Source organism: Bemisia tabaci, chromosome 8 (genome assembly GCF_918797505.1).
Source record: "Bemisia tabaci chromosome 8, PGI_BMITA_v3".
Lineage (NCBI taxonomy): Eukaryota > Metazoa > Arthropoda > Insecta > Hemiptera > Aleyrodidae > Bemisia > Bemisia tabaci.
In genome coordinates this window covers 16,831,009-16,844,242 of record NC_092800.1, presented here as the reverse complement: position 1 = coordinate 16,844,242, position 13,234 = coordinate 16,831,009, and the positions used below count along the sequence as shown (strand labels likewise).

The 13,234-nt window shown below is 39.9% G+C and overlaps 1 protein-coding gene across 1 annotated transcript in view; it reads right to left on the bottom strand.

The window, feature by feature from the left end:
* LOC109044541 (uncharacterized) overlaps positions 1-11,427 on the bottom strand; it is a 33,652-nt gene extending 22,225 nt beyond the window's left edge. Inside the window, exons 1-2 of the mRNA XM_072303087.1 lie at positions 10,858-11,427; positions 4,169-4,279 (exon numbers count right to left, since the gene is read on the bottom strand). Coding sequence (XP_072159188.1) covers positions 4,169-4,279; positions 10,858-11,046 — 300 coding nt within the window. The 5' untranslated portion in view covers positions 11,047-11,427. The remainder of the gene's footprint in view (positions 1-4,168; positions 4,280-10,857) is intronic.
* Between the last annotated feature and the right edge of the window lie 1,807 nt (positions 11,428-13,234).

Sequence of the window (13,234 nt, the reverse complement as noted above, 5' to 3'; positions counted from 1 at the left end):
TGAACTTTCATATCAACTGGTTTTTGTTCAGATACCGTCGTTTCCAAGATTGTAGTAAAATAAAAAACAAATTTTTCTGTTAAAACTGTTGCTAAAACCGCTTAAGTGCTGCCCAGTGTCAAGTAAACACAACTAATAACTATACACCGTTAGAGAGCTCTATTCGAGAGAAACATTTCAAAAGAAGTTCATTGAAATCGGTTGAGATGCAGAGTAGTTATGAATTGTTTAAGTTTTCACATTAAAAAATGGCAACGTCGGAACACGACATTTCTAAGCATAACCGCAACCAGTTTGAGGCGTCTCGGGACCTACGTTATCAGGTCAAGCGTTCAAAATGCGAAAATGCGTTTGGGCATTTTTGGCCGTTTTTTCATACACCTCTTTGAAAACGAAATGATCCCTAATAAAGATTCCCGGTTTTGGAGCAGTTATCATGCGTAAGTGGACGTAAATTAGGAACGATTTCAGCCACTAATCACCCAATCTTGACCACAAGGGCGCATGGGAGGGGAGGGGGGAGAGGGAATTTAGATTAAAAGCCCGTGGTTTTCTTGTGAACTGTAAATGCGTGATCAAGGCGTATAACAAGTGAATTAATAAAAAATGATAATTTTACATTGCCGAACTATTTCAGGAGTGACAAAAAAAATTCTTCTTGGCCATGGAGGTCGGGGGGGGGGGGGGGGGGGGGAGAGGCGTAAAGCGAAGCGCAAGCGCACGCTGCACGACGGTGCGGCGCGTCGTGCAAGTCTCTCCCGATATACTCAACGTCTACGTTGTGCCGCATTTCCGATCGATGCACTTACCTTACGCTCGGTGACCGGGGGGGGGGGGGGGGGGGGGGGCTCAATTTCCAACCCCTGCCATAAAAATTACTTTTTAAAAAAAAGAAAAAAAGTTGGAAACGAAAAATGATCAAACAAAGAAATGTGAAAACATTTACCGATCCAAATTATCATTGAGTATGTTCCTTTTCTTTTTCGATTAGAAATCCTCACTGATGCCGTTAATAGGACACTAATTTGTCGGTTCGTTTCCTATTATCATCATTACCAGTTTCTTAGTTACCCATGTTTTTCGTGCACTTGTAGAAGCCGTTCTCACAACCTTCGCACCTGGCGAGCATCGTGCGTTTTAACATCGCCTTCTTATATTTCGTGTTTCAACCTTAGTAGCCACAACCCAAGTTTGTTGTAATGATGGGTTGTTTAAATTACATATTAAAAACGTCATTCTGAATGTTCTAGAAGATCTTTCAAATGGCAGTGGCTGGGTTGAAATTCTCGTCGAAGCCGAAATACCATACTTTGGCTATGTGGAGTCTTTCAGTCAAGTCCATTATACAAAAATGGAAAGACGTGCGCATCAAGTGACCCTGAGCACTTTATTCGTTTCACAAAAAAAGCATATTAAAATTGTGTTGTAGATTTTAAAAAAAAAGTGAGAATGAAAATGAAGAGCTTCTTTCAATAGGAACAACGGAGCAAATAGAGTCAAGCCCTTAGTTTTTTAATCAGGTTTGGAGTCAATTAGGCTGGACGGGTACCTTCTTGAACAGTTGATATCACTGCAAAGCTCCAACTTCGAACTCTATATGAAATCTTTGACGAAAATTTCCTCGTGGTTTTGCACTTTTAATCGTTACAGTTTGGTCAGATGACTACCAATTCATTTGCGAGATCGGAACTATGTTAAAAAGGACTGCATCCCTTTATTTACGCCAAATTTTAATCGCTAATTTTTCCGGGAGAAAAGCTGCCGCCACAGCTTTGGATAAGGCTCATAAACAAAGTAACTCCAGAGTCAAAGGCACGTAGTGAAGAACGGGGAAAACCGAGATTCATCGGAGAATGCTAATTTACAGGGAAAATCTGGGAAAAATCAGGGAACCTGCTCCAAAACCGGGAATCTTTATTAGGGATCATTTCGTTTTCAAAGAGGTGTATGAAAAAACGGCCAAAAATGCCCAAACGCATTTTCGCATTTTGAACGCTTGACCTGATAACGTGGGTCCCGAGACGCCTTAAACTGGTTGCGGTTATGCTTAGAAATGCCGTGTTCCGACGTTGCCATTTTTTAATGTGAAAACTTTAACAATTCATTACTACTCTGCATCTCAACCGATTTCAATGAACTTCTTTTGAAATGTTTCTCTCGAATAGAGCTTTCTAACGGTGTATAGTTATTAGTTGTGTTTACTTGACACTAGGCAGCACTTAAACGGTTTTAGCAACAGTTTTAACAGATAAATTTGCTTTTTATTTTACTACAATCTTGGAAACGACGGTATGTGAACAAAAACCAGTTGATATGAAAGTTCAGCCTTCCACCTTTCTACCAAGCACATGATCATTCCGGGGAAACGTCTAGTGTCCGAAAAACGACCGCTCAAAGTTGGTCAACGTCGGTTTTACGCAACCGGAAACCACTGACAGGACTGCACGGCGTTCAGTTAAGTGACGATCCATTAGAACTGTCCTGCAAAGAACCGTCAAAACCGCGTAAGTGCCGCCCGGTGCTTAGTAGACCCAGTGATCTATACACCACTGGAAAGCTCTATTTAAGATTGCAGCAGTGTTATGCTAACTCTGACGAGGTGCTTTGGTTACGGAGAGGGCAAAACGGAGGCAAGAGGAAAAAAATTAACCCGAAGAAAATAAACCAAACAAAAACATTCGCACGCACATCAGGATTCTTATAGAACCATTTTGGATAATTTTTGGCTTCTTTGTTCCTAAATGATGGATAATAAGGCTAAACAGCGAGAAATAGGAAGCGGCAACATTTCGGTTTTTAAAAAAATAACTGACCGTTAAAAACCTTGGGTAACGAGGGAGGGAGTTCAATTTTTTAAAGCAAAGTATCGCTGTTTTAAACGTACCTTGTCTACCTGAACGCGCCCTCAATCGTTTCAAGAAATTTTACGATCTTTCAAGCTAGAAATGCTATGATATTTCATGCGTAAAATGTTATGGCAATACGCTCCATGAAGTCATCCATCCCTGCAAACTTTACCTACTCCCATTTTCTTTACCTCCATCATAACTTTTTCTCATTTAGTTCTTTACAACTTAGGACAGATAGGATTGAAAATTGGATTTTGCTAGTGGGGGGGGGGGGGGGGGGGGGGAGAAAATTTGTTCCAGGAACAAACCTGTTTCAATTCATGACTAATAAAATTCATGTCAACTGCGACAGTCTTAAAAAAAAAAAAAAAAAAAAAAAAAAAAAAAAAAAAAAAAAAAAACCATTTGGTGTTCTTTAATTCTGGGGACTGCTGCTTCAGGGGTACACAGATAAGGGAAAAAGTTTATACAGCAAGAGCGTCTCATTACGCCTAATCAGAGGCAACTCCTGAAATCCATCCATTGATAAAAATATTTGACCCCTTCATATATTTTTACAGTCTTTGCACTATCTTCGATACACCTGCATTTCCTGAATGCTTTTCATTGGCGGTAGAGTCACGCAAAACTTTTTCCCCCAGGGATGTTAATCATTTCTCAACTATAGTTAAAAGCACAAAAACCAAACGTAACAATTTGTACTCTGTTTACTCTGCCAAACATACATAAATACATACATATATGTCAGGCATACATACTTATCTGACCTTAAACATCACTTAGGTTCATTTGGTCATGGCAAAAATTAGTATAAAAGTATTACCACCCGAAATCAATCACCGAAATCGAATCATCGAATAATCATGGAATCCATGGATTCCATGATTATACTGAGAAAAAAAGTTCGGTAAATCCGAACTAGTTTGGATCATATGGAACCACGATTTTGTTCGGTACACACAACCGAATTATTCGGTCTGTTCAACCAAATTGTTCGGTTTGTGCAACCGAACCATAATAAATTCTTACAGTTCGGTTCAGTAGACCAAAAAGTTCGGCTGAGCAGACCAAATAATTCGGTCGTGTGTACCAAACAAAATCTTGGTTCCATATGAACCAAACTAGTTCGGATTTACCGAACTTTTTTTCTCAGTGCAATCTTAAATAAATGTAGATTCTTATAGTGCTACCAAAGCAAACACCATGCTTTAGGGATGCTTCCTCTCACAACAGAGATTCAAACCGGGTTGTAGGCCGTGAGCCTGTGTGTATTTGGATGTGGAAGGAGAACGTTTTAGGCTTTGTGAAATCAGACATACCTGTAAGTTGAGGTGAGGAATGGCATCTTGTTTCAACCTCACACACAATGTCTTCAATTCTTCATGTTTCCAGGTCGCATATTGCTCCCAATTTTCGACATCTTCTTCCAGCTGCAAAAAAGAAAAAAAAAAAAATTTAGCCTGAAACGTTTCAAGTTTAGCAACAAAAGACAAAAATAAAACAGAGGAATTGGAGAGCGATACGATGTGAATAATGACTTAAGTATTTCTTGACTGTTCCAAGTATTTCTTGACTGTTCCAAGCATTCCTGGGCCTAAAGTTCAACTTAAACCTAGGTAACATATTCCGAATTAATATTCAATAGTTTTGGGCAACAACGGTAACATTTTAAGTATTTTGATTGCCTGGATGTTATTTTTCTTTGTTTGTTTGTTTGTTTGTTTGTTTGTTGTTTGTTTGTTTGTTTTCCTTAAATGGATATGGCCTAGAAATCACCACTCAGAAATCAAGAAACCGGACGAGAAAAAATAACATCCATTTCTGGTAAAATGATAAAACCAAATCTTTAAGAATTTTACTGTCACTAATAATTTTTAGAGAATATATGTACACTTTTTCAGTGTAGACACACTCCTTTAGTACTATGACCAAATAGCATTCATCATCATTAAAATCCATGTAAAAAATCCACAGCTCACTACTGAGGAAATTAACTAAATTAATGTGTTTACTCTTTTTATTGCCAGCCTCACACTGGAGAAAGCGAAGGCAGATGAAAGTAGAAATTGGATAAAATAAACTAGAACTGGGAAAAGAAAAGAAGAGACAAATGTCACATTGGAGAATGGCATCCTTCGACACAAAATGTGGTAACTAAGGGGTCAACTGATGGCTGAAGCATTCAGGTTAATGTAACATTAGTCTTAGATTCTTTCATTTTCCATTTCTGGCCATACTTAAAATTGTACATTTACTTAGAAAATGTGCTAATTGGTATCATCACCCATACCACAAAATCCTCTGTAGTGCCCATAGTTGTATACAACTTGAAAGTACAACTGAAATTGAAGAGGAGACTCTTAAAAATAGGTTGATTTAATACTTAAAAACTCAGAATTTTAGTGATCTGTTGTGCAAAGAGGCAGGGGCGGGCTGGTGGTCGAAAAGTTAGGAGGAGACCTAAATGTAAGGGCCCCTCCTGTGGTACGGGGGCCCCTCTAAGAAGGTCCGGGGGGCTTCCCCCGGTAAATTTTGAAAATTTCACACTTCTTAAACACCTAGGCAATATTGGAGTGGGATTCTACAGTACTTGAACTTCAAAATAACCAATTCTCCGAATTCATCGGGGTTCCTTTCATCATAAATGCTTTTGGCAACCTTCCATGTCTCTTAGAGACAAATTTTCAAGGAATTCGGGGCCTTTTAGTGATTGAAAAGGATAGGAAAATTACAACATTACGGGATGAAAAACCACGACTCGAGAACATTTCGCCGCGGGGGCCCCTTCGAGACCTCCGCGGCAAATTGTTAGGGGGCGATCACCTCCCCGCCCCCATGGCCACTCCGCCCCTGGCGGCACAGGAAAGCCGAAAAACCAAGCGGGGACGCTACTTCAATATTAAACTTCCATAGCCTTCCTAAGGCGCAGGGCTATAACTATATGAACTCTCCGGAATGCGTGAGGTATCATGCCTCAATTGAAGGCGTTTTTGAATCTTGTGTATTTACATGACGAGACTATCCAAATTTGTTTGCATTATATTGTAGATTTGAAAACCTCTTATTATTTAGTTAAATTACTCCTGCTCTTTAATTTTTAATTATTCTGCAAAAACTATCCATTTGCGAAATACAACCCTGGCTTTAGCGCCCTTAAACTCCGGCCTTAAAGGTCGATACTGCAGTAGCGGCAAAGGAAAGCCAAAAAACCAAGCGGGGACGCTGCTTCAATAATTAACTTCTACCGCCTTGGTGAGGCGCAGGGATACAACTATTTGAACTCTCCGGAACGCGTGAGGTATGAAGACTCATTTGAAGGCGTTTTCGAATCTTCTGTATTTACAAGACGAGACTATCCAAATTCGTTTGCATTATATTGTAGATTTGAGGTCCATTTATTATTTCGTTAAAATATTCCTGCTTCTTAATTTTTAGTTATTCTGGTAAAATTTTTTTTTTGCGAAATACAACCCTGGCTTTAGCGCCCTTAAACTACGCCCTGAACGGTCGAGTCGAGACTACAGTAGCGGCACAGGAAAACCAAAACACAACACGGGGACGCTACCTCAATATTAAGCTTCCATCGCCTTGCTAAGGCGCAGGGATACAACTATTTGAACTCTCCGGAACGCGTGAGGTATCACGCCTCAATTGAAGGCGTTTTCGAATCTTCTCTACATAGGCTGTCCCAAAACAACTGAGAGTAAGTCTGTATTTCAAAAACAATAATAGTTATTGAAACGCGGTTTGTGGGGGTTGTAGCTCATATCCTTAGCTATCTAACGAGCCCAAGATTTGCTATTTTGGTCAAAATTTCGCTGAGTTACAGCAATTTTTTGGAGCCGTGTAAAATATAACCCTACAGGATTTTTGAGTATTTTTTTCCTTGTCTGAACTGTTGTTCCGAGATCGCAACTTTGCGGATCACGTTGGCACTGGTCTAGATGCAAGTTCTAACATGTTTGCATGTGCTTTCATTGCATATCATAGTTTTCTTCAACTTCCCAGCTCAGGGAAGCCAACATTGTCCAGCGTCAATGACGCTTTCTTCCTCCGCCGCAGAAGTTGACGGCCGGCCGCCATGCGGAATCAAAGCTGCCGCCGACTCGCGACCCTCGGAAAAAGCTGCATGCCATCGATAAATGGTGCTCTCCCCAAGTCGATTTTCTCCATAAGCAACTAATATCTCTTTCACGGTATCAGAGACAGTTAAACCTTGGTAAACACAGTAACGGATGGCATAGCGTTGCTCTTGTTTCAGCTCCGCGGGCGAACTCATTGCACCAAACGAGAACACGTGTCATTAACGCTAGACAATGTTGGCTTCACTGAGCCGGGGAAGTTGAAGAAAACTCTGATATGCAATGAAAGCACATGCAAACATGTTAGAACTTGCATCTAGACCAGTGCCAACGTGATCCGCAAAGTTGCGATCTCGGGAACAACAGTTCAGACAAGGAAAAAAATACTCAAAAATCCTGTAGGGTTATATTTTACACGGCTCCAAAAAATTGCTGTAACTCAGCGAAATTTTAACCAAAATAGCAAATCTTGGGCTCGTTAGATAGCTAAAGATATGAGCTACGACCTCCCACAAACCCCGTTTCAATATCTTTTATTGTTTCTGAAATACAGACTTACTCTCAGTTGTTTTGGGACAGCCTATGTATTTACATGACGAGACTATCCAAATTGATTTGCATTATATTGTAGATTTGAGATCCTCTTATTATTTAGTTAAATTACTCCTGCTCTTTAATTTTTAATTATTCTGGTAAAATTTTATTTTTCGAAATAATATAAGGCGCAGGGATAGAACTATTTGAACACTCCGGAACGCGTGAGGTACGACGACGCCTCATTTGATGGCGTTTACGAATCTTTTGTATTTACATGACAAGATTTTCCAAATTGATTTGCATTATTTTGTTGATTTGAGTTCCCTTTATTATTTCGTTAAAATATTCCTGCTTCTAATTTTTAATTATTGTGGTTAAATTTTCTTTTTGCGAAATACAACCCTGGCTTAGGCGCCCTTTAACTACGCTCAGCACGCGGTCGAAACTACAGTATAGCGGCACAGGAAAACCAAAAAACAACGCGGGGAGGCTACTTCCGTATTAAGCTTCCATCGTTTTGCTAAGGCGCAGGGATACAACTATTTGAACACTCCGGAACGCGTGAGGTATCACGCCTCAATTGAAGGCGTTTTCGAATCTTCTGTATTTACATGACGAGACTTTCCGAATTTGTCTCCATTATATTGTCGATTTGAGATCCTTTTATTTTTTAGTGAAAATATTCCTGCTTCTTAATTTTTAATTATTCTGGTAAAATTTTCTTTTTGCGAAATACAATCCTGGCTTTAGCGCCCTTAAACTCCCGCGTTAAGGGTCGAAACTGCAGTAGCGGCAATACCAGGGCGGACTGGTAGTCGAAAAGTTAGGAGGAGACCTAAATATAAGGGACCCTCCTGTCGTTCGGGGCCCCTCTAAGAAGGTCCGGGGGCCCTCCCCCGGTAAATTTTGAAAATTTCACACTTTTTAAACACGTAGGCATTATTGGAGTTCGATTCTACAGTACTTGAACTTCAAAATAACCCATTCTCAGGATTCATCGGGGTCCCTTCATCACAAATGCTTTTGGCGACCTTCCATGTCTCTTAGAGACAAATGTTCAAGGAATTTGGGCCTTTAAGTGATTGAAAAGGAAAAGAAAATCACAACATTACGGGAAAAAAACGATGACTCGAAAAAAATTCGCCGCGGGGGCCCCTTCTGGACCTCCACGGCAAATTGTTAGAGGGCGATCGTCTCCCCGCCCCCATGGCCAGTCCGCCCCTGCAAAGCGGTTTCCTAGTGCCTCGTTCTTAAGAGCATGATTTCTGTTTTAAGACGGACACAAAAAATGCAAGGCAATCTGGTGTTGCATACATACTCTACACTCACTTTTTCCACGTCCCAAACTTAAAAATAAAGTAATTTCTGTGAGGTTTCTAGGGTTTAAAGTGTCCATGCTAAGCTTCAGCGGTCTTGGATTTTTTTTCTTTTTACTAAAAGTCCTCTTAATTCAATTTAAAGAATCAAAATATTGCATTTATGACCAAACTAATTACTGAATGGTAGCATGAAAGGTCAGAGTAGCTGTAGTAAGGTGTTAAGTTCAGCCATTCCTTTGGCAACCTACTTCATTTCAAGACTATTTAATGTTTTAACATCATCATTACAAAAAAAATAACCCTTTTCCTTTGAGCCATCTCCCTACAAAATTAAAATTCATATATAGCATAAGATGAACTACCGACTCAAAATAAACTGGTTTGAGAAACTTGGTACAAAGCTCAAATCCATGACCTTACAACCAGCTATCTGCTATTCAAACATTAGTTCCAAACAAGTTCCAAAATCAGCAGAAAATAATTGCAGATAGTGAAGATGATATTCAGAGAACTTCATTAGATGCTCATAATTGGAGCACTATATGCTAAGAGCAACAAAGACAGATTCCTAGAGGAGGTCAGCAGGGATTTCTAGAAAAGATCAGGTCTGTAATGATAAAGCGCAACACAGATCATGGCAGTTGAGAATGTCTTCATATTCAACAAGATCAAACAGCTAGTTTGGTATGGCCACGAGAGCAGAATGACAAAAGAAAGGCTACCAAAAGGAAAATGCTTGATTGAGATCCTCCTAGTACTGGGGAAAGAGAAGAATAGACAAAAGTCTCATCAGTCTGAATGCATCAATCATCAGTTGGCCCATTAGTTCTGTGTCCACTCATCAAAATGGATGCTCTGAGTAAATCAATATAAACAATACTTCCGAAACTGGTCCGTCAATTTTGAGCTGCTCCATCCAGTACTATACTGAAAAATTGCCGGAGCTAGCTCCTGATTGGTCCAGCAGCATTGTCGTGCTTGGAGTGTACATAACCTTTAATCTAAATAAATAAAGCATTTCTCGTTTGTTTTGATAATAATAGTTGTGGCTGGTAAATAGTTTAACAATACTTAGTCACATTTCACCCAATACTTCACCTGACGACACGCACGAGCTCTGAGAAATGACAACATGCGATTGCAATATCTAATTGCAATTGTTGATCACAAGAGTCGCGCCACTCTATTTTGAAATGCAACACTCATCAATCGCATCAAGTCCTAACTTTAAGCCATTTCGACAAGTGGAGAGAGCGCTATTGGCTTGCATGTATCTTAACATCTGTTGATTTGTGCAATTTTTAGATGTGACATTTGTCAATTTGTTTCTTTCCCCAGTTCTAGGAGGGGATGCAGTGGAAAATTGGCAACATGGGACAAGCAACAAGAGAACATTGAAACAAGAAATTAGGAAATACCAGCTTCTCAAGGGGCTTGGGGGATAGAGGCTAAAGGTAGTAAGGCTCTGAGAAGCGCCAAAAGCACTATAAAAGTGTTTCTTAGATGCATACATTTGGGGAGCATCAGCGGACCTTGGCAAAAACTGAACAGCCTCCATCAATCAGTTTATCTTGAACTATTTCCTCGGTGAAATCATGTCAAAGTTGGAAATAGCCATTGAGGCTGTTCGATGATCATCTGATGAGCATTATTAGATTTTCCCTTGCGGCACTAATTCATGGCCCTTTAAAATTGAAGTTAGACTAACCTTGCAGGGCGTAGAGAGCGCTGAGAAAGCGCCTCCTACGTATGTATGTGCGGAGGAAAACAACAGAGGAACAGACTCGATATCGTCACCTTCCAGGCAAAGTATCACAAGCGCCATTCGACGTTTAAAAATTTCCGCCGCCATTTTATTTCTTTACTGAGAAATTGTTGGTTGAATCTGTTGGAAATTTCACTAAATTTTATCGGCAGCACAAAGAAAATTCAGTGAAATTTTCGGACAGCTTCGTTGAACAATTTCTCTGTAAAAAAATAAAATGGCGGCGGAAATTTTTAACGTCGCATGGCGCTTGTGATACTTTGCCTGGAAGGTGACGATATATTGAGAAAAGAAAAGATACTTACATTAAAGTGATCCTCGCAACAGTAGCTCGTGCTGTGTGTGGAGCTGGGAGAAAGCCCTACCGTAACACACCAATTACTCCTTGCAGAAGTTTCCCGTGGAAGAGGAAAGAATAGTTTTCCAGAATCACTGGTGGATGAATTAATGCACCCAGGGACAAAACAATTCGATTCGCGAACAACGGAATTCATTCTGATTAATATGAAAGAGAGCTCATGGCACTACATGAAACTACCGACAATGTGTTAGAGAACGCACGTGGAACGCCGAGCTTGCCAAGCACGAATTGGCACAATGGCACAATGTGCACGATGCAGAGTCCAGAGCTATTTGATTTCAAATGGCGGCTCTTTAAAAAAATCAAAGAAAGATTGGGTGGTACACTAAATAATGAAACAAATCGATAAACGAGGATGGAGAACGTTAGTTTGTTCTGTTAATGGTAAACATAATAACATAACCTTAAAATCCGACTTGACCACAAAGCTTGATCATTGACCAATCGTGCTGAGTCCAAAATCCAAGACGGGCTCTGATTGGCTGGTAGTTCACGCTGCATTTGAATGTTGCCCTGTTGCCAAGAATGTAGTATCATGGGCTCATTGGCAATGGAGATGTTGCGTGTGTTAGTAGGGCGGATAAGGGGGAAAAATTCCCAGAATCGTGCATTTCTGGAAGAAAGCATGAAACTTTCAGGATATCATCTTTACCTATAGAAGGTTCAATTTCGCAAGTGAGCCCAAAATTCTGAGGCCATGGGGGCCGGGGGGGCAGGGGCCCTGATTTCGCTATGTTTTGCCGAATTTTCGCGTTGAATCATTGTTAGAACGCCGTTAACAATGTGAAATGTAATCAAAACTTGAGTAAACATCATTAGTAGGTTCTCTCAAACAGTATCCTAAAATGTTATGACCGTCCGATCCCGAGCACCCCTCAAAACGCCTAAAATTCAAAATGGCGCCCATAATAAGGCCTCCGGAATATCGGTATTTTCACTTGTGCATATCCTGTCATGTGAGGTATCATTTTCCATGTAATTTTGGTCGCAGATTTCATATTTGAAGTCAAAACAACCCCCCGGTCAAAATTGGTGCCCCCAATCCAAGATGGCGGCCAAATTTTAAAGGCAGGAGGGTGCATTCTTTTCAAATTTTTACGTGATAGGGCAAGTGATATGTCATTTTCCGTGTAATTTTGGTCGCAAATTTCATATTTGAAGTCAAAACAACCCCCCGGTCAAAATTGGTGCCCCCAATCCAAGATGGCGGCCAAATTACAAAGGCAGGAGGGTGCATTTTTTTCAAATTTGTACGAGATAAGGCAAGTGATATGTCATTTCCTATGTAATTTTGGTCGAAGATTTCATTAATGAAGTAAAACAAGTCCTCCGATCAAAATTGGTGCCCCAAATCCAAGATGGTGACCAAATTTGAAAGGCAGGAGTGTGAATTTTTATGAGAAAAAAAATCACGTGAGATGACAAGTGAAGTATCAATTTATACGTATTTTTAGTAAAAAAAAAACGAATCTAAACGAAATGTATAAAAAAAAATCTTTTACACAAAAAATGAGACGAGATAATTAAGAGAGTGATCAGTTTGGCCGTACACGTTAGTAATGCTGTTAACAGGAGCATATACATAATGAGTTATTTTATTCATTTTTAAGCCCATATAATATCTCAATAAAGATAACGTTTCACGCAACGCACCTGTCGTACCCTCTCCAGTCAGTGTAGAAGAAAATCTTAATCAACACATGCTGATTCACATTCCCAGTCAGGCTCTTCAGGATCTTCCTCCTACGGTTCTTTAGGTTTTTACAGTTGGAGTCTTCAGAACTTCTGCATGAGTCTAAGAACGAAAAGATTATTTTCTTGGAAGTACAGCATGGTGTCACTCCCCTCTCTTACAATTACACCGGATAATTTTAAGCGGGGACTCCGGGAGCTGGTGGCATGTCACTTAAAATAGGATGAAACTCCTTGTTTTGAAACCAACATCATGGCTTGAGTTTTTTACAGAATATTCCTCACATAGAGAGTAAAAACAAGCGAAGTTTTATCTTGGATTGGGGGCACCAATTTTGACCGGGGGGCTGTTTTGACTTCAAATATGAAATCTGCGACCAAAATTACATGGAAAATGATCTTTCTTGTCATACTTACTTCAGTTCCTTCATCAAAAAATATTGAACGTCATTTCTTGAAAACTTCGCTTGTTTTTACTCTCTATGTGAGGAATATTCTGTAAAAATTTCAAGCCATGATGTTGGTTTCAAAACAAGGAGTTTCATCCTATTTTAAGTGACATGCCACCAGCTCCCGGAGTCCCCGCTTAAAATTATCCGGTGTAATTGTAAGAGAGGGAGTGACACCAT